We start from the raw sequence: 22729 nt of genomic DNA on the forward strand, positions 1-22729 counted from the left end.
GTGACTCAGCCGCACCCGGAATTTCAGCACAGCTAGGCACGTTGTAGCAGCAGCAGTCAGTGCACAATTAACTCTCACAAGTATCACAGGCTGGCACCGGCTCGAGCTAGCAGTCTGGCGTTGCCAGATAATTCAGCGAGGCTGGTACAGAGCAGAGAGACAGTGCTGTTAAAATGCGTGACTATGGATTTCAGTGCGGTGTTGCGGAACACCGCACTGAAATGCGTTAGAGTCACGTCCGTTGCGTGATACTTGGCAGGCCTGCAGTTGCATCACCCTCTACCTGCCATTATGCTCAATGCTTCTGAAAGGTAAGAAAAAAACGTGCATTTACGTTTAAAATGTCCGATCCTACAGCAGCACACTTCCCATACATGCCAGTAACCCGATTCAAAGCCCCATTCTCCCGAGTTTTTTTTTTTTTATCTCCCTCTTTGCTCTTCTGAAATGTTGGCATGTATGGTGGCATGATCAAGTAGGGTTACGGGTGGGTATTCTTCTGGCTACTCCCTTACGTGAAAAGAGATCTTGGAAGTTGTAACCCATAAATGTATGCAACATTTGAGGTTAGCCATCTTTAGTTTACTTTTTTGTAATTTAGAAATATATCGATTTCTATTATAATTTCATGGCAGCGGTCAGGTGCTGTCCCTTTTCTACCTTCATTACTGAAACCCTACGTCACATTTCGGAAATACGTCACCCCCTTTCTCAGCGGCAAACAGAACACAATGGCAGTCTAATAATTTTTGTTATCTAACACGAGTCTTGAGGCGACAGCGGGTAATGAAACTTCTGAGACCTAGCAGTTGAATGTAATCCAAAAGATTTTGAATTTTAAGATTACATTGTTTTAATATTTAAAAGAGGTCCGTGGGATCTTTCAAAATTAACAATTTTCTCTTGTTGATATTAAACAACAATGAGTATTTGTCCAACACAAATATGAATAAAAGTATAAATTGTGAACACTTTAAAAACTAGTTAGTGTAATACAACAAATATATAATATGCTACTGCTTCAAAAGAAGTGAGAGCCCGTCCCTACAAGGACATTCCAACATGGTGGCGAGGCAAGCCATAATCTGAAACAACTCTTACGCTCGTATGTAAACGGAAGCGGAAGTTGTTCTGTAAGCGCCACCGTTGAGAAGACGTGAAGCTGTGGTGTGCTTGAGAACGGGGATCGCCAGTGAACAGAGCAATCATGTAAGAACGGGAGAGGGATCTGGGAATGAGGGACGTGTGATAAAGGGACGCATCGATGCTTTAATGTTCTGTTTTATAGGGGCATAGAAGTGAGCGGTTTTGGCGATGTCGGGACAAAGGAGCGGCGAGCAATGCTCAGCGTCTCACAGATCGCCATAAGGCACCGCGTGTTTACAGCTTTGGAAAAATATATTCGTTAACTCACGCTCCTTTCCGGGGACCTTTTTCGCCATTCGCATCAGTGTATGCCTTTGTGCCGTGAGAGAGGGTTGAAAATATGTATTTATATGAACGCAACAGATAGGCTGTGCATTTTGTTTCCCTGCCTATTAAATCCACCTTTGAGCGCCAAGTTCCAGAATAACCAGATGTTCGTCGTAACATTGAATGGGTTATCAATGGGCGCCTCTACCAGAAATTAGATATGCCAGCACCTCGTAATATTTAGGGAAACGTTGGTCATTCTTTGTAAAACCTGTCATATTGGACCTTTTTTGCAAAACCTGAACGTTGTCACCGTTTCGTTGCTAACTTTACCCTTCCATCAGTATAATAGTCATAGTATGTTATAAGATGGTATTTAGGTAAACCACAATTAGCAGCCGCTTTACAAACTAGCAGTCCAGTGCTAATTGGTCCTCACAACCGAATATAATATGTTAGTCACCTTACGCCACTTGCTTATTCCTGTCCTATTCACCACATTAATGATTCTTTAAATGCATTCAGCCAGTATCTTTGATAGAATCACCAAATAGTTCGCAACGGCTAAGCCTATTCTGCTGTCCTTTCTTATCGAATTACTACAATTGTTCGAAGGTATTTAAACGAATGATTGGTAAATGGGTACAACTAATTAATTTGGGGATACAGCATCTTGGTCTATCTTGCATGGTCTGCAGCATTTGTGTGCTAGTTAGCTGAAAACAACGACGGTGAAAGTATCGTCAACAGTTCTCGAAAGTAAAATCTGATAAAAGCTTCTCTGACCGGGAACATTAGACGTTCAACCATATACACTTGTGGAGTAAGTTCTGCATAACACCTGTTAAGTCCGACGTGATTTTAGCATAAACATAGATTTATTATTATTGAACCTATCGAAAATCAATGAATAATTATCCAGTTGGGCTTTAAATACTATGAGAGAAAAAGTTAAAATACCGTTTACTCAGAAAGTCTCAAGCTTTAATAGATGGGTTAATGCAGTTCCCTTAAATAGATTGAAAGGTCTTTTGATGACTTCAGCCCTGGGGTTTGTTCTCTGTAACCTGAATCAGTACTCTGCTGCTGTTTTGGCAGCTACCAAAGTTCAGGATGTTTCCCAATTCTGATCTCTATCAGATTGAGAGGCCCCTTTACAATAGATTTAACACGTCTCAGTACATTACTAGTAATGTAATTCCTCGTCAGCTGTACCCGAGAGCGCAGTCTCGTCAAAAAGCATGCGGAAGGACATACAACCAGAGCATCTCCGCATCCATCCCAACCACTTTATTGATTCAGCATGTTCAGACCAGAGTAATTATACATTTTGCGTCACAAAAATAAATTACTTCTCCCTCCAATGATAAATGGGTTTTAAGATCCCCCAGAAACCCCCCCACCAGAAAACCTTTTGACTTGGCCTGTATTCCTTGACTATACCACTCGAAAATATTTTTTCATGTCAGGGTGTTTGTTTTGGGTAAATTAATTGTAAGGTAGTTAAATATACGGTTGATGGTCGGACTATTACTTAATTCCTGAAGCCCAAAAGATGTTTGAATGATTAAACCCAAATAAATCATCTGCGTGTGTTGGTATGATAACTGGTATCCCCCCTAAAGAAGCGACAAACGTGGCTTCTTTATTAAGGTAAAAAAAAGTATATCAGTTAACTATAAATTAAAGTTGATCAGTGCCATCACACACTGTTTAAAGCTATTTAGCATAGATGCATAGTACGAGGTGGTACCAGCTTTACCATGATCGACCGAATCCCAAGTATCACCGTTAAACATCCGAATCTGAGATAAAAGGCCGCTATCAGTTCCATTAGACAATAATGTAAATTGTTGTGTAAATAGTTTCTTTTTTATTGCCAAACAAGTTAAAGCCATGATGTTGTCAGTAGTACACGAGTGAGCTGTAATCTCTGCTTATGCAAATGCTAAAGTGCCCCTACTCGATTCACACTAAAATGTTTCAGAATTAATTTACAAATATTTTACCCTTAGACTCATGGAGAGCAGGCATGGCCTGGCCCTTTTTCTAAGACCCTGCTTCTAAGAATATAGTCTCAGTGAGTATAAGCTCCAGACTTCTGGGTTTAGTTCAATCAACGTGATTGTTATGCCATTCACACCAGGATTTCTAGAGCCTTTTCGACAGTTAATAGCTTCACAGGTGTCTATGCTTGAAACCCTAAAAGTAGGTTAAACATAGTCTACCTGTTTATTAAGCATAGTAATATTCAGAGAGGGGTCCCCACCATAAATGTTGGTGATAGATACTTCCCTTTGTGCTTACACTCCGTACCCCCTATCCCCAGACATTTGCCTCTGTTGGCCTTCATAGACACATTCGGACCATTCTGCGTCGTACTTTAGCATGTGTACTACCCCCACATCCCTTTGTCCACCCTGTCCATGCACATTCTCATTCTATCAGGTATGTGCCAATTGGTTGTCCTCATTGGCATGTTAACCATTGTTTCTTTTTGCACGATGCAGGAGTCTCCTAAATAAGCCTAAGAGTGAGATGACCCCAGAAGAGCTGCAAAAACGTGAGGAGGAAGAGTTCAACACTGGCCCCCTCTCTGTATTAACTCAGTCTGTTAAGAACAACACACAAGTTCTGATCAACTGTCGCAACAACAAAAAGCTGCTTGGGCGCGTGAAGGCTTTTGATAGGTAAGAATGTCGTCTGAGAGATTAGGTTTCTGTGTCTTTGATGGCCAGAGACTAAAGCTTCATGATATGCTCCTGGGTCTGCCATAGCTGCTACTACCTGAAGTTAGGAACCATGACTGTCTAAAGAGTGTGACGTTGACTTAATGTTACTTAAGTGCTGAATGTACTGCCATGTGTATGTTGTCTGCTCTTTTAGAAGTTCCTGTGTTCTTTCTTTTAGGTTAATAATTACATCTTATTAGTGCAAAGACTGCTTCAACTATTAACTGGCACTTTACAAATAAACTTATGCTTTGTTAGTTCTGAGGCAGAGAATGTTCCATTGTCATTATTTGCGCTGAATGTTTCCCCTGGTGCTAATGGCTGTCCCTGAGGTATCCTGGTATTATCTGCTCTCACTAATGTTAGCTTCAGTACACTCACAAACAAGCGGGTATGTGGAGTGCACAAACACAACAAAGGGAAATTCCCAAGTTTGGAAAAACTGCCCTCTCACATACCGAAGTATGTGACATGCTTCATCATAGGGCCTGCTACAAACGCCCTGGTGTAGCCACATCCAGGGCGGAGCATTAGGGAGGGGAAAAAAATAATAAATTCCACGTTACAAGACATACAACACAATCAGTACGTACAACGAGCAACATACATGAGTGATAAGATGTGCAAAAGAACACCTTGTGGATCTGATGTGAGTGCGACGAAAAAATAGTGCAGTAAGGATGTGAGTTAAAACTGATTAGGGGTGCCAATAGAAAGAAATACTTTATTAGACCCAATTATGGTACCCTTATCAGGATTAAAAATAGAAGAGGATGGGAAAAATGTCTTATTGAGAAAATGAGGTTCCTCAAGACTTCCCTCCTACCACTGCTCGAGTCAACATGTTTCGACCTCTTTCCTTGTGCCCCGAAAGGTCACTTTGGTCTTCCTCAGGACTGTCGCAGTCAAATCCACCAATTACCCATGCCGTAATTCGATCATTGGGTTTCCTGAAAGGAGTAGGTCTCGAGGATCCGTACTCTTCTGGGTATTTCAATTGTTCAGTGGAGGAAATGTCCCCAAGAACTAGGGGGAGACATTCATTGGAAAAGAGTAAGCGATAGTGAGAAAAAGATGGGAGGTCGTCCCCCAAAAAATTACTCTATTCCACCCTAAGAATAATAATTAACTCTGGTCATTCTCCAAATCAGTAAGTGATTTCAACAGTATTCCACACACACACTCATTAGTATGTCATTTAAGTAGGGATGGTCGTACTAAACCTTCCACAAGATTTACTTCAATTGCTAATTATGAAGTATAGCAAACGATAAGATCTTGAGTTTAGTTGCACACTAGCGAACCCCTGGCCCAGCCTGGGACCCCAAGCGTCCGCACACACTCCACCCGTAAACCAACATGATCTATGGCAAATAGTAAAAGTGCTCCAATGAGGCTTGTCAGTTTGAATCAAAAGAATTACCGAGTTTATGGAATACATAAACTCGAACTGGTGTCCGTCCGGGAGGTCTGCCCGTGAACACAATCTGAAAGGGATAAAGCATGCGTGGTAACTAGCAGTGTCCCTTAGGTCTGTGATGTCGGCGTTCAATATTCTTGGTATATCGCCAGGATTTTCCGAACCTTACCCCCCCCCCCCCCCCCCCCCCCCCCCCCGTTCACCTTACCGTTCAGTACGGCTAGACCTGCCCACAGCTACTCGGACCAAGTGACACCACGTAGATGACAGACGCGGTGTCCGTTCCTGTATTTACTGGTCCGGTTCATCTGAGGCGTCTGACGTCGCGAACGTAGTGACGTTACGACGTCAGCGTGAAAGAGCGGCGGGACCTTCGGGAGTTGTAGTTGTGTTTCACTCCGGTCCCCCGATACTTCAAAACTACCTCTGGGTTTGCGAAAATAACGTGCCCCATATTGAATATCTGGGGTAAACACATAGGGATTCCTATGGAGTCAGGGGACAGCGAACAAACCCAATTCAAAATCTAAAGGAATGTATAGCGTGTGGTGTATTACCAACACGAGCTGCTAATGGCAGGAACCGCCCCTATAGGTGATAGTAAAAGGACCTAATGATAACTATCTCTCTACCCACCGCTAGTACGAGATGGAGAGATGAGTCAGCTATAGGACTTAGCCTACTCTGGAGTTGTGGGTATTTTGTCGAACTTGAATCAAGGGTCATCCCTTTGTTTCAATGGTGATTTCATATTAGATGTTATACAATAGATATCAGAAATACCACTCATTCCTTATAAGAAGTAATGTATGGTGTATATCCATCGGAATAATATAGCTTCACCCAGGCTGAATAATCGTCCCCAATAATGCGGGGATGGATCAGTTAAAGTATACCCCATGGTATATGGCTCATTTATTACGGGGGCTAGTTATGGCAAAACAGGCTACCCCATTAAGGTAATAGAGGAACAGCGAGGTAAATTAGTGTATGCCGAAGTTCTTTGGGACATTTCCTCCACTGAACAATTGAAATACCCAGAAGAGTACGGATCCTCGAGACCTACTCCTTTCGGGCAACCCAATGATCGAATTACGGCATAGGTAATTGGTGGATTTGACTGCGACAGTCCTGAGGAAGACCGAAGTGACCTTTCGGGGCACAAGGAAAGCAGTCGAAACATGTTGACTCGAGCAGTGGTAGGAGGGAAGTCTTGAGGAACCTCATTTTCTCAATAAGACATTTTTCGCATCCTCTTTTATTTTTAATCCTGATAAGGATACCATAATTGGGTCTAATAAAGTATTTCTTTCTATTGGCACCCCTAATCAGTTTTAACTCGCATCCTTACTGCACTATTTTTTCGTCGCACTCACATCAGATCCACGAGGTGTTCTTTTGCACATCTTATCACTCATGTATGTTGCTCGTTGTACGTACTGATTGTGTTGTACGTCTTGTAACGTGGAATTTATTATTTTTTTCCCCTCCCTAATGCTCCGCCCTGGATGTGGCTACACCAGGGCGTTTGTAGCAGGCCCTATGATGAAGCATGTCACATACTTCGGGTTGTGAGTGAGGGCAGTTTTTTTTCAAACTTGGGAATTTCCCTTTGTTGTGCTTGTGCACTCCACATACCCCCTTGTTTGTGTGTGATTACAGTTACCTTAGGGGGTCTGGGGTATTGGAATATAAACTATTTTGGCCCTCTCCCCTTTTGCGTGTGGATCACCTTCAGTACACTGCCATCCCAGACCTGCCAAGTACTATGCATCAGACGTTGGACTAAAGCATTTTTATGTGGTGGTGGGCATCACCGAACCAAAATGCGAAGTGACGCATTTATAGTGCCTCATGAAGTTGCTGACAAATGGAAAGGAACGTCGCTATTAGGGTTCATTGAACAAAAGACAGTAGCCCTACACTGTGCAACTGCACTGCTCTGGCGGTATTTAATTGTTTGTTTGAAATAAATCTCATCTGTTAGGAGGTGGTTCCGGTCGCTCCGGCCAGGGTGGGCTGAGATGTGCTCTCACTGCTACAACACAGGGTACATTTACAGCTGAAGACCGAACGTAATTCATTTGGTGGGTGGCGCGAGTCGGCAGAAGTTATGTTTGTAAGTTTAGTTTTGAAGCCGCCACTGCTAGCACCGCCGCCTGTGTGTCTGCCCTGCTGTGACTGGACTAAGCACAGTTCGAGGAGTCATCGGTCCCAGCTACCTCTGGATTTTTCTTTAGTGCTCTGCAGACAGAACTAAATTGTAATCACCTTTAACCCGTTGACCGCGACGCGAATTCTGCCGCGGTGTGTTTAATTTTTGGAGTGGGCTTGTTTCGGACGGCCTCGGGTGCTCCTGAGCACACGCCCACTGTGACGTCATTCGGGTTAATTAACTTGCAGTCACCTCGAATGAAAGAAAAAAGATGCATTGTGATTCTCTGGCTCAATCTAGCCACAACCAACCAATGCTTCTTGCTGCATTCTGCCCTCCTCCTTGACTATAAAGAGATGCAGCCTCCCAGGAATGTTGATGCAGCATAGCTCCTAACACTGGCCTTCCTGCTGCTGTGTACCCCAGAAGGAAATGGGGAGGTGACAGGAAATACTTCCATATCACGAGGGGTGCCGGCAAAACCAGCTCTAAAACAGCACAGTCCAGTCAGCAAGCTTGTTCTAACACACTGCACATGAAAATCTGCAAACCCCATTCTAGCACACTGCACCGTTAAACCCAGCAGATCCTGTCTAACTGGCTGATGATAGATCCAGCAAACTAGGCTTTGGCACACTGCATAGTCCAAACGGCAAAGCCCTCTAAACACACTGTACAGTGAAACCCAACACACCTCCCCTGCTGATTAACACTGTGGTGTCAATATATGGCTTAAACTGTTAGTGATGCTTTTGTTATTGACCATTGTTAGAACTGTTTACTGTGTAATTTGTCACTATTCCAGTTCTATTAGAAATTGTAACCTGATTGCACATGTTTGGGATTATGTTAAATATATATTGTTATGCTGTTGGATACTTGTCAGTTGTGCAATTGGCCATAGCTTGAGCTTCCAGAAGTGCGTTGTCACTGGCCATCGAGTGATATTGTTAATATGGTTGGTAGGTGAATTTTTCATTTGATAATTTTTGACTAAAGCTGTCTGTCGACATAGTGCGATCAGCAGTTGTTGTGGTTCAAATTAGGTATTGTTCAAATTTTCAGTGGTGGTTTTTTCATCACCAACTGTCACTAAGGAAATCTAGTGTCGTCATGAATTATCTATTTGCATTGTTGTTTATTCAGCCTGTGGAATGCTACCTTGGATTCTCTGCAGAGAATTGGTTGGTTGGTCTCGTCTCTTAGCATTCGTCTAGGTTTCTTGGAAACAACCTATCACAGACACAGATGTTATGGCTAAGGTGTCCCAAGTGGTTCATGCAATGTAGCAAACTGGTTTTCATGGCAAATAAGTGTTTCAAGGGGCTCACATAGAGCCGTTGGAGCCTTTTAAAAAATGAATCTTGGCCTCAAGCACATGCTTGTATGCAATGTATACAGTCCATATAGATATAATCAAAATTCACTCTGTTTCTAAGTTGTATTTTAATTGTCCAGTCTGTTAGTTTCTAGCCATGAAGCCAACACATGGTTTGTCGTTATTTGGGATTAACCTACAACTTCCTCTGGTCTAAAAAAAGAAAGAGAAAACAGTCTTGTTAGAAATGTTATAACTTACTACATTGCCGATTGCACCCTTACTTTAGTGACATTTGAACCTTTAACTCCTACTAGGTGGCTTTCTTAATAATGGAGGGTGCTCCTTCTTACCCACCAAATAAGTGCTTCAACTGGCTCACATAGAGCCCTTAGAGCCTTTTCAAACATGTATGTAAAGGTCTGTGAACTGAATGAAAGGTGTCCTAAATTAATTATTAAAAATTGAATTAGGGCGAGGGCGGTTACTCTTAACTTTCTTAATACAACTTTTTTTGATCTATCCTATGCAAGATTAAAAGGAGTGGGATAAAATTAAGGCATTAATAAGATAGTCTTTAGATGCGCACAAAGGTTCTGTCGCCATGACGCATCATTTGCACTTTATTTTAGTAACTTTTGATCCGTTAGAGCTATAAACAATTTTTTTAGTTGAAATCTGGAAATCATGCCGCAGAATTCTTATTATGCGGCAAGTGTTTTAATTATAGAGGTGGAAAATGCACCATGAAAACCTAGACACACACAACACGCTTAGATGCATTGAAGAACCCCCCTCATTTGATTCTATAAGTTACCCTATTGTGTTGTCCTACATGTACTTTTTCCAATGTCATTGTGCTGTAGTAATTTGGTTTCATGTTGTGTAATGTCCATCATTTTTCATATAAGTTAATCTGTTTGTTAAACAAAACCATTTTGTGTATCTATGTTAATGTTATTGTATTCTTAATATCTATATACAGAATCTTAGTAACTATTTACCTTATTGATATTTTATCTGATACGATTTTTGTAATAATAAAAATTAGTTTGCCATAGTTCTGCGTGGTACATTGAGTTCATTGTTTAAGATTCTAGGTCTCACTACCGTTGAGACCATCCAGTTGCCTAGAGATTGTCTTTATGTCCGATTGTTTGATACAAATGATATTGTTTATTGTAAATCATTTTTTTAAAAGATTTGGTCAGTCATCTAAAACATGTCTTCCTGATTGCATTGTCCATCACAAACATAGACTAGTACATGGAAGAGAGAATTGTTTACATTTATTAGCACTCATATACATCAGTCAAAAGTGACTACTGAGGTTCATATCCAGGATCTTCCCTCTGCCATTCCCACTGAGCTGGATCGAGTATAGCAGGATACACATACCATCACTAAGACCGCGCATAACCCTCTTGGAAAATAGCTCTCTTGCTGTGCTGTAAAAGAGCAGCCTCACCTGGTGGCACATTTTCTAGAGAGCTATTAAATTTGGTCACTACCATTCTTCAACACTCGTTAACAGAATCTGTTTTAATGTTCTTATTGTATAATCTAATTACAAATTGCTGAAGCTGACAAACTGTCATTTGAAATATCTGATGGGCCATGAGAGAGCTCAATAAATTTTTCAGTGACAGCCTGAACATTTTTCCAGGTTTCCAGACCTGTTTTCTTGCCACAATATGCAAATACAGTGTCGCAACCTGTAAATGCATGGAAAAATAAAATACAGTTACAAACACTTTAGCCAAGTTAAGTAGCATACTCGTGGATAGGCAGTAGCCCATGATATTTCCCAATACCAAAATCAATCCAAAAATTAGAAAGATTTAAGCTGCTAAATTCATAAAGAGCAATAACTGCTACATCGGAATCAACAGTACGTATAGTTATAGACTTCTGGCCACTTCCACTAGCATGTTTTGCATGTAATAGTATTCTGGTATCTGTTTCTTGATAACATGGTCCACGTTCAGAGACTTTCAGATTTTCAGAAATATTCACCACATCATCATCCTTTGTTAGTACTACAATTTTACCCTCTGGTATCTCTTTTTTTTTTTTTTTTTTTTTTTTTTTTTCAGTTTCAAATCCCTTTACATTTCCAGTGCATTTAACATTTTTCTTTGTTACATATACATAATTTATTAGGCATTGGCACAATGAGGTTCCACACTCAACAAAGTAACATAACAATGAAGGCAATCCTTGTGTGCTTATTGAAAGAAACTTTTCCCATTCCTGAAACTGATGCACTAACAGATTGCCGGTTATCGAGCCGTGAGAATGGAAATACATACCGTACAAAACATTTGAACAGAGAACCTAAGCCAGACTACAAACTAATGTCGCTAGTGGAAGCTATTTATGATACTGTGGAGCCCTGAAGAAGTCCCTTTGGGGACGAAACGCGTTGGCTATGGCTATAGAATTTCATCGGAAAACTCAATAAAGAACAGTTTGATTTTTTTTTTTTACATATTCTTTTTGTAACAAATACAGATTTGTAATGCTAAGTAATAATAATATGCAGATTTAGAGTACTAACATACAAAGACATAAATATGGCACATAATACAACATAACTATTAATCTTATAGATTCAACACGTTTCTCAATTATTGCCGCCCGTCATTTTTCTATTCTTCCAATGCTCAATGGGCAGCCATATCCTACACCCCATAGCTTTTGCCTTCCTTCCTTTTCTGTCATAAATAGCCCTCTCTAGATTATATGTAGATAATAATCTTGCTACCCAAGTCTGGAATGACGGTGCAGTTTTGTCCTTCCATGCTTTTGCAACAATTATCCTGTATACTGCTGTAGCCATGAATAAGAATTCTGGGTAGATTGTATTTTCCTCTGAGCTTACCCCCAGAATTATTAACTCCTCAGATAATTTGGTTTTTATTTCCAGTGAGTTCTCTAAAAACTCTTCTATTGCCAGTTTTAAAGTGTATAATTGTGGACATTGTGCGAACATATGTGTAATATTAGCCTGTGCTGAATTACACCTTGGGCACGTTATTCCCGTGGAGCCTCCCCAACTGGCTATTCTGGCTGGTGTATAGTATAGTGAATAAACTGTTTTATAGTGCTGGGTTTGGAGTGTAGCAGAGCATAAAATAGTTCTGCCAAAATCTAAGGAGATTTGTAAGTCTTCTGGTCGTGCCTTTACCTGTTCTCTCCATTTATTACTGTATTTCTCTCTGTCATCAGTTTTGTAAGCTTGTAACTCTGCATACAGCTGTCTTATTGAGCATGAGAGATTGCTTCCCAAATAATCCATTATCTTACATCTCGCCATCCCTCCTGCACCCCCCGTTTTTGTGTGGAAGTAACTCCTCACTTGTAGATATTTGAAGAAGCTATGTCCAGCTATTTTATACCTATGCTGTACGTTTTGGAACATTAAGATTGCTCCCCCTTCATCCATTAAATCCCCCAATTTCTTAATCCCTTTCTCGTCCCATTCTTTCATAACTGTATCCCAAAAAATTTCTATCGGGAGACTATCATTCATATAGAGCCTTAAGTATCGATTATACCTTCCCAGTCCCAGTTTTTTCTTTATCGCTTTCCAAACTTTATATATCGCACTCAGTGTCTTAAATCTTGTGTGCTTAAAATATGCAAAGTCCACCGTTGATACCAAAGCGTTTTCTGCCGCTTTACCTGGGAGTGCTTTATATACATTCGCCGGCCCTTTTTTCCCCGCCTCCTCCTCCTGAGCACTTCCACCTAATAGTCCTTTGGAGTATTGTAGAGCTGCTGCCCAGTAATAGAATCTAAAATCAGGTGCTCCCCAGCCTCCTCTCTCACGTGGTAGTGTTAAAAACCGATATGCTCTGCGTGTCTTCCCCTGTGCCCAAATTAACTTATTTACAACCGATTCTATTTTATTAAACCAAATCCCTTCGAAAAACAGTGGAATTGCCCTGAACAAATATAAAAATTTCGGAAAAGTAACCATTTTAATAAAGTTGATTCTACCCATGAGAGTCAGGTGTAGGTTATTTACTCTCTCCAAGTTACTTTTAACTCTGGCTAGCAATGGTTCCAAATTTATCTCCACTAATTTTTCTAAGTCTGCCGTCACCCTAACACCCAAATACTTTGTGTCTGAGACAACTCTTGCGTCTACAAATGTAGTGTATATATTCTGGACAATCTGTGTTTTCCCAATTAACACTACAGGAAATAAGAGATGCAACATTTAGTTTACCATCTAGCAAAGCAACGGGACAAGATCAGATCCCAGTAGAATTCTACAAAACTTTTTGGGATATACTAGCCAAAGATATCTGGATAATCTGTTGCTTGGCACAGGGAGGCAGAACGGTTCCTCAGTCTTGGGCGGGTGCCGATATAATCGTAATATTGAAAAAAGATAAACCCCCCACTGAACCGGGATCTTATAGGCCTATCACATTGCTTAATGCTGATGCGAAGATATTCTCCAAGGCACTGGCCAACAGACTGAGTAAGGTGATAGAGAGGGTGGTCTCCCCTACACAACATGGATTTATACCAGGGAAAGGAACCACTGAACATACTAGACAGCTGATTACCATATTGGACGCTGCAGCGGCCGCAGGCGACCCTGTCGCGGCTATCTTTTTGGATGCCGAGAAGGCTTTCGACAGGGTCTCTTGGGTTTACCTGTGGGAGGCTATGGCGAGGGCTGGTATAGGTCGAGGATACATAACGGCAGTTCAGGCATTATATAAACATCCTAGTGCTAGGATCCGTATTAATAGATCATACTCTAATGCAGTGCAGATTAGACGGGGAACCAGGCAGGGCTGCCCAGTTTCACCCTTACTATTTGCAATATATCTAGACCCCTATCTGAGAAGACTCTCAATAAATAGGAGGATTACCCCAGTTATATTACACGGGAAAGAATATAAATTATTTGCCTACGCAGATGATGTGGCTGTCATAACACCGACACCAGAGGAGTCACTGGTTGAAATTGAACAGGAGGCTAGGAAATTCGGAGAGGCGTCTGGATATTTAATAAATAGGGGGAAAACACAGATTGTCCAGAATATATACCCTCTGGTATCTCAAGGGTCAAACAGTTAGAAGCCCAGAATTGGAGCACATAATTTATCTTTTTGTAGAAAAGTTGCCCAGTTTTTTGGTATGTTTTTTTAACTTTTTACACAATAATGTGGACAAAATTTCACCTATTTCTTTCTTCCTCTTCGGAGAACCCCTCTATGCAACAGTTAAATACTATGTCTACTCGTTTCGATTATGTTAATTACATACGGCTAAATATATATGTGCTGTAATCAAGTTTCTCATAGGCAAGAAAATTCCTTTAAATCTCCTTCTCTATCTTTGCATGCAATATACAGCCTAGTGAAAAGTGAGCAGTATCGTTTTAAGGGGGTGGTTTGTGGTTCACTGATTTTGGGACTACCGTATGAAGTAAAACGCTTATTTCTAGGCGTACCATGCGTTCTTGAACAAACGCTCCATGTTGTTAAACCCCACATCAACCGCAATGTGCACATTATGATGCATTATCACTCATAATTAGTTGGATGCTATATTCATAAGATTTTCGCCATACCACAGGCATAAGGATTTCTGTTATCATGTGAAAACACATTTGTAAGTTCCTTAACATCATTTACAGATAGTGTTGCAAGAGACGTCTTCATGGTGAATAGTTATTTTCTTTTTCACTGAATCCCATTTCTTCATCGAATTGTCAGAATAATTTGGCAATTAGAGGTCCAGACACCATCTATTTTATCAGTGCGCTAAGATTATCAAGAATACCAACTGCACACCATCTGATTTTTATATCCTTGTTGCACTGCTCATTCATCAGATCATGAGATATGCAGGAATAAGGTCTACCACTTTTACAAGCAACAACATGTCAGTTTGAAAATTCTTCAAAAACATCTGTAATTCTTTTTTTCAGCCCGGCAAGCGTTTTAATGAATACTGGCATAGTGGATGTGGTCCATGGCAAACATCCAAGGATAGCTAGTACATGTTCCTTTAGGATTTGCCTTCTTACACTTGCTGTTATGATACCTAGCAAGCTGTGAGACTGACAAACCTGCATTCCTCTTACCATTTACTGTGCTGTCATTTGAAATATTACAACCTTCCATAATCCTTCATATTGGATTTAGCATGGCAGTCCCTACGGACTTTTCTTGACAATTTTACTCAAACTGACCAATAAGTTCATCTACTTCCATTTGATAAATTTCTTTTCGAATAATATCTGCATTGTCCAGGCTGACACTGAATATATATTTTCTCCTATATCGTTTTTGTGTATTCGCGGAATATCCTTAACTTTTGGTTCATCTGGAAGTGTTGGTATGAATGCAAGAATCTCTTCTTTTTTTTTGTATGCTGCTTACATATGTCTGCATTTTCTGCACCTAATTCTGTCATACAACAAACTAAGAGTGATTTGATAAGTAAAACTTCGGAATTAGTAAATGTTATGTTCGAGAGAGTTGACAATCTCACCAAATACCATGGCATAGATTAATGTCAATATGTTGTCTATACTTTTTTCTTTTTTCTGTATTTGCCAAAGCCAAATATAAAAATTAGCAAGACACTTTTTGTGGTACTTTGCTTCGGTCACAACCATATCACCACCACTTAACTTGTTGAGTAATTTTGAGTCCCTTAATGCAACTGTAGCATCTGAAACTTGATTATTCAATTCAAGTGTACGCACATATATAATCTCTTCCCCTGACTCTTCATCACTGAAGAAACATGCGTCTTTCAATTCTCCATCTAAAAATGAAGGACGCATACACGTTGAATTATTCGCTAAACTGTCTTGTACCAGTTTTTTTTTTTTTTATAGCCATGCAAGTTTGTTTGGCAAATTTGTTTCTACATGTTTTATGGAATTTTCCACAGTTTATATTTAACAGTTGTTAAACTGCATCATGATTCTTTAAACAATTTTGACTTGATGATTGATTTAATCCTTTTAATCGTCAAAGGCTGGCAGATCATCAAGCAAACTTTTGTACCCAAATTCTTTATCAGAACATTTACTGTTAGCTGGGCACACTAAAACTGATGGTAAATCTTGTTAACACAATACACACAGATCCCAGTCACTCTCGGTTCCAACATTTTGTGTACTTAATCTCTTCATTAATATTTACAAATTCATCTTATGGTAGACATTTTACTAATTCACAGCTTATAATCTTTTCACAATTTCAGAAACCTGCAACAACAAAATAATTTGTTAGTTTACAAGGGCAGTACACAGAGAAGTGTGGTTCACTGGTTAGAGGAGGCAGACCTGGAAGCAGAGGTCAGCCCGGGACCAAGGTTCAATTCCCGGCTCGGCGGGGTCTTGAGTCCTAAAATATCCATGGACTCGACAATTCTTGCTCCGGTGCCTACTCGATTCACGGGTTCACACTCTGCGACTATGGGCAATAGCTTGCTTAATCTCCACAACGGCCCCTCGCGGCGGAATGCCTGGCTTTCACCTTGCGGATACCCTGCCGGGGTTATCTCACAGGAGAATACCAGGACGGGTTCCCTAAGCAAGCGCTTGGAAACCGCTCGGTGATTTGGGCTATATAAATTCCTGTACATTTACATTTTACACACACATATTTACATCATAAGGTATTTACTTTCTGATCCTTGAAAAATTTCTCATACTTCGTTAGGGGCAAACTAAAATGATTAATTTTTACAACTTTTGGCATTCCTGACTAGAAAAATGTGTGATGTGATGGATACCTAACATTAGATTCATGATCGCTATACAAATAATAGCGGCATTTGTTTACTTTTTATACTGGCAAAGTAGCCATCCAATGTTTGTGGTCTGTATCATCGCACTTAATTTACCATATTATTAAGCCCTGTGTAAAATATCCTCTTTCTTGGGGTATCACATTTTGCACAATTCTAACGCTAAGCTACCTCACTATTGTGCTGCACAGTAATGATCTTACTGCATTGGTTGTGGACTATCAGTGTTTTCTGCACATGAGAAATATTGCTATAACTGGTGCAAATAAAACAGTGAATTTGATTAAATTACATTGAGCTGTTATCTCTGACCACTCAAACATGCTGTAGTTAGTTATACAAAACTGAAGTAATTTTGACTGGCCTCTTATATATCATTTCAAGTGAAATGCATCAATTTACATTTTGATATTTGATTAAGCCTGTATCGCTGAGTCTGTGGTTGGGATGTTTTTAGCTCTGCATGCACTATAAGAGGTTTTCCTTGCAATGAGTGCAGATGCGCTTTGCGTCTCTTTTGGGTGAGATTGCCTTGCAAGTTCACTCCTTTGTATGTTCGTCGGAGACTTGAGGCGCCGATACCAATAGCCGTGTCCAACTACCAGTAACAACACTTAACTATTAATGTTAAGTTTAGTGAACTCTTTATCCTAAAGGGGCCAATCTGCTCCAGTTGTGATTGGTCCTTGTACCTTTTAAATAAAACTGTTTAACTTTTGTTGCAAATAAGCACTTGCAGTGTGAAAGGGGATTTCCCTAGTTCCAGGTTTAGATTTGCTCATTTGTTTTTGTAGAAGCAGTTGTGAATGTTATCAAACAAACACAGTACAAATGGATGTTGGGTAAGAGAAGTGTAGCGTTGCATTGTATGCATGTTTCACAGTCCAATGACATTTCTGTCTTGTCCTGCAGACACTGTAACATGGTGCTCGAGAATGTGAAGGAGATGTGGACTGAAGTGCCAAAGAGTGGAAAAGGCAAGAAGAAATCCAAGCCAGTCAATAAGGATCGCTACATCTCTAAAATGTTCCTTCGAGGTGATTCTGTCATAGTGGTATTGCGAAACCCTCTACTAGCTGGCAAATAAAGGACTCTCCTAAGCCATTATCCATCCAGAGCAGCGACTAAGCCTTCCTATGATACAATTGATTGCAGGTTTCATTGCATCTGATGACATCCCATATCCTTGGTTTCATATTTTGTATTCCTCCCCTTGATTTGTATTTGACTTTTCAGTCGGACAGAAAGACGAGATTTTCCTGATAAGTGCCACCCTCATTTGGAGGATTGGCATTTGTTTCTCGTTCCCAGCACCAAACTCACCTGCACTTCTGTACATTTTGGATTACTGGAGTGTCTTGATTTTTGTTTTTTAAATAAAATTGTTGTTTGAACTGCATTCTTTTGGTCCTTTATTCCGCGACAAGAGAAGAACACAAGTGCAAGAGTTTGTTTTATATTCTTTTTTAATTACAGAAAACATTGTCAAAGTCTGAGATGTATGGGGAGCTCATTCCTTGTTCTGATAGTACAAGCACTGGCGTTGCCAATAGGTCTCGCAGTAGGAAAGTTGGAGCTATTGGTTTTGTAAATGACAAAGCCCTTTATGTATTTAAAATGATAACCAAAGTGAAAGGCATTGTTATTTGCAATTGTAATGGCTCCAACTGTCGTACTGCGAGACCTATTGGCAACGTGAGTGGTTTTTCGTGTGTGAGTGGCGTTGCGTGTGTGAGTGGCGTTGCGTGTGTGAGTGGCGTTGCGTGTGGGAGTGGCGTTGCGTGTGGGAGTGGCGTTGCGTGTGGGAGTGGCGTTGCGTGTGTGAGTGGCGTTGCGTGTGTGAGTGGCGTTGCATGTGTGAGTGGCGTTGCGTAGTTGAGTGGCGTTGCGTAGTTGAGTGGCGTTGCGTAGTTGAGTGGCGTTGCGTAGTTGAGTGGCGTTGCGTAGTTGAGTGGCGTTGCGTAGTTGAGTGGCGTTGCGTAGTTGAGTGGCGTTGCATGTGTGAGTGGCGTTGCGTTGTTGCGTGGCGTTGCGTAGTTGCGTGGCGTTGCGTAGTTGCGTGGCGTTGCGTAGTTGCGTGGCGTTGCGGCGTTGCGTAGTTGAGCGGCGTTGCGTAGTTGAGCGGCGTTGCGTAGTTGAGCGGCGTTGCGTAGTTGAGCGGCGTTGCGTAGTTGAGCGGCGTTGCGTAGTTGAGCGGCGTTGCGTAGTTGAGCGGCGTTGCGTAGTTGAGCGGCGTTGCATGTGTGAGTGGCGTTGCATGTGTGAGTGGCGTTGCGTTGTTGCGTGGCATTGCGGCGTTGCGTAGTTGAGCGGCGTTGCGTAGTTGAGCGGCGTTGCGTAGTTGAGCGGCGTTGCGTAGTTGAGCGGCGTTGCGTAGTTGAGCGGCGTTGCGTAGTTGAGCGGCGTTGCGTAGTTGAGCGGCGTTGCGTAGTTGAGTGGTGTTGCATGTGTGAGTGGTGTTGCATGTGTGAGTGGCGTTGCGTTGTTGCGTGGCGTTGCGTTGTTGCGTGGCGTTGCGTAGTTGCGTGGCATTGCGGCGTTGCGTAGTTGCGCGGCGTTGCGTAGTTGCGCGGCGTGGCGTAGTTGAGCGGCGTTGCGTAGTTGAGCGGCGTTGCGTAGTTGAGCGGCGTTGCATGTGTGAGTGGCGTTGCGTTGTTGCGTGGCGTTGCGTAGTTGCGTGGCATTGCGGCGTTGCGTAGTTGCGCGGCGTTGCGTAGTTGAGTGGCGTGGCGTAGTTGAGTGGCGTGGCGTAGTTGAGTGGCGTGGCGTAGTTGAGTGGCGTGGCGTAGTTGAGTGGCGTGGCGTAGTTGAGTGGCGTGGCGTAGTTGATTGGCGTGGCGTAGTTGAGTGGCGTTGCGTAGTTGAGTGGCGTTGCGTAGTTGAGTGGCGTTGCGTAGTTGAGTGGCGTTGCGTAGTTGAGTGGCGTTGCGTAGTTGAGTGGCGTTGCGTAGTTGAGTGGCGTTGCGTAGTTGAGTGGCGTTGCGTAGTTGAGTGGCGTTGCGTAGTTGAGTGGCGTTGCGTAGTTGAGTGGCGTTGCGTAGTTGAGTTGAGTGGCGTTGCGTAGTTGAGTGGCGTTGCGTTGTTGCGTGGCGTTGCGTTGTTGCGTGGCGTTGCGTTGTTGAGTGGCGTTGCGTAGTTGAGTGGCGTTGCGTAGTTGAGTGGCGTTGCGTTGTTGCGTGGCGTTGCGTAGTTGCGTGGCGTTGCGTAGTTGCGTGGCGTTGCGTAGGTACGTGGCGTTGCGTAGTTGCGTGGCGTTGCGTAGTTGCGTGGCGTTGCATGTGTGAGTGGCGTTGCGTAGTTGCGTGGCGTTGCGTAGTTGCGTGGCGTTGCGTAGTTGCGTGGCGTTGCGTAGTTGCGTGGCGTTGCGTAGTTGCGTGGCGTTGCGGCATTGCGTGGCGTTGCGGCGTTGCGTAGTTGCGCGGCGTTGCGTAGTTGCGTTGCGTAGTTGAGTGGCGTTGCGTAGTTGAGTGGCGTTGCGTAGTTGAGTGGCGTTGCGTAGTTGAGTGGCGTTGCGTAGTTGAGTGGCGTTGCGTAGTTGAGTGGCGTTGCGTAGTTGAGTGGCGTTGCGTAGTTGCGTGGCGTTGCATGTGTGAGTGGCGTTGCGTAGTTGCGTGGCGTTGCGTAGTTGCGTGGCATTGCGGCGTTGCGTAGTTGCGCGGTGTTGCGTAGTTGAGCGGCGTTGCGTAGTTGAGCGGCGTTGCGTAGTTGAGCGGCGTTGCGTAGTTGAGCGGCGTTGCGTAGTTGAGTGGCGTTGCGTAGTTGCGTGGCGTTGCGTAGTTGCGTGGCGTTGAGTGGTTGAGTGGCGTTGCGTGGTTGAGTGGCGTTGCGTGGTTGAGTGGCGTTGCGTGGTTGAGTGGCGTTGCATGTGTCAGAGGCTAAATGTAGCACAGGGAGACCTCCAGTGGTAAGACAATCAAAAACAACTTAGAAAACATTTGACAGTATGAAGAGATCAAACTCATGAACAAGCGTGATACACCTCAGCTAAAAATCATGATAAATAACAACACACATTAGAAGTGAAACTGCAAGTACAGAAGGACCAGCTTTGCTTGTTTAAAACTCCCACTTCAGGCAGATGAGTGTAATGTGTAAAGCGTCTTGTGCACATGAGCAGATCGGAGTCTGGAAGCAAATACAAAGAAGAGGAATGACTGAGGCGCATTGGTGTGAAGCACATCAAAGGGCTTCTCCTCCCCTAATTAGCCGTTCTGGGGAAACTGAAAGTACGGCCGGCCTGCGGCCGGCCATGAATAATTAGGGGAGGAGAAGCCCTTTGATGTGCTGGGCTGGCTGGCCCTGAATGCGCGTGCATGTTATCACGTGGTTCACGGGCACTGCAAGAAAACCGCGGCTGAAAGCCCTTTGGTTTGAAGAGAAAATAGCCGACTTGAATTCTCCCCATTTCCCATTCCTGCGGAATGGTAAAGGCTCGACCTAAAAAAGCATAGCTACCACAGCGTGACCTTTTGAATCTGAGGAACCTCAAAGGTTAGCTGTGCAGCCCTCTACATAAATAACTTATTGTTTGGCGGGCCAGGCCCCATGGATGGTTTGAAGGTCCGACAGATGGTTATGAAAATGGCTTTTTCCTTTACCGGAAGCCATTTCAGGTCGTCGAAATGAGGACATACAAACATGTAAGATTGGCCAAGAAAGGCTCTATTAGCAGCATTTTGATTTCTTTGAAGTTGGGCTATGATTCTGGAGGAAATTATTAATTGCATTTAAGGCATTGAAGGTAACAACATTTTGGGCGATGGATATTCCGGACTTCTCGGGTACACCTGATCAAAGATTGTTTTTTTTTCACTGAGCCTAGGCTATGGGGCCACCATTCATTGGACCAAGCATGGTTTGAAAGCTAAGAAGTAGCACTTCCTTCTTTTTAAATTTATTTTAAGGTAGTTAACATGCTTCTAGCTTGCTACAGGTTGCCTGCATTTCTGAAACTTGGTTTTGAGATCTTCTGATCTTTTGAAATTAGGACTATCATCTGCATATGATGGCATCTTATATCCAAATGACTTGGTAAGGGCCGCCAGAGGGAGCATATACACATTAAACAGAGTAGGGCTCAGTCTAAAGCCTCAAGGGAACATCCTACTGAATTAATTTTCCGCTTAGCTGAAATAGGTGGCTTACACTGATTGCAAGCGGCGAGTCAGAAAGGATTTGATATACATAAGGGGAGCAGCATTGCGATTACCTACACTCTCTGGTCTCTCTTATAAGGTGGAATGATCCACCATGTTGAATTCAGCTGACCAATCCATAAGGGTCAAGGGAGTAGAGTTGCCCCAATCCATTATGTAATTTGGACTGATGGTAGCGTACACCAAAATGTTTTCAGTGCTGTGGTTAGCGCTAAAGCCAGATTGATCAGTTTCCAATAGGGCATTAGATCCCAAGTATGGTACCAATTGTTTATTAAGTATCTTTTCTGTGATTTTGACAGAAGTAGGGAGCAAAGAGTTGGGCACCTGTGTGATTCCAATAATTCGGACATGATCTCTGAAATAGGTTGCGAAGTGCAGCGAGGTAAGGCACCACTAACATGCAGGCTGATGGAGGAATTTTGGTGTTGGGGGGCAAAGGTAAAGAGAAAGCCCATGCTTGGTGGAAATAAGAGCAGATTACACTTTGATTCTGAGCAGACAGACCAAGGCCTCATTTAAAGTTCCTGATAAGATTAGGAGAAGTGGTGGGGTTAACAGCACAAAGTCCTAGATTTTCTCAATCTTATTGGAAAAGTATTAACAATTATGCACATTTCCCTGAAGGAATTACACCCAATACAAATTTTGAGTGTCGAAGAATGCACAACACTTGTCCCTTATTAATCAATGGTATTCCTGGAAGGCTTTTTTTCCTTTTCATTAATACCTTTATCC

The 22729-nt window shown here is 42.4% G+C and overlaps 1 protein-coding gene across 1 annotated transcript; it reads left to right on the top strand.

Moving 5' to 3' along the window:
* Positions 1 to 908: 908 nt before the first annotated feature.
* Positions 909 to 18234, top strand: LOC147672516 (small nuclear ribonucleoprotein Sm D2). Its single transcript, XM_086947977.1, has 3 exons — positions 909 to 1209; positions 3924 to 4103; positions 17748 to 18234. Coding segments are annotated over exons 1-3 (357 nt in total). The 5' UTR covers positions 909 to 1207; the 3' UTR covers positions 17923 to 18234.
* Positions 18235 to 22729: the final 4495 nt, after the last annotated feature.

Source organism: Lissotriton vulgaris, unplaced genomic scaffold, assembly GCF_964263255.1.
Source record: "Lissotriton vulgaris unplaced genomic scaffold, aLisVul1.2 SCAFFOLD_1969, whole genome shotgun sequence".
Classification (NCBI taxonomy): domain Eukaryota; kingdom Metazoa; phylum Chordata; class Amphibia; order Caudata; family Salamandridae; genus Lissotriton; species Lissotriton vulgaris.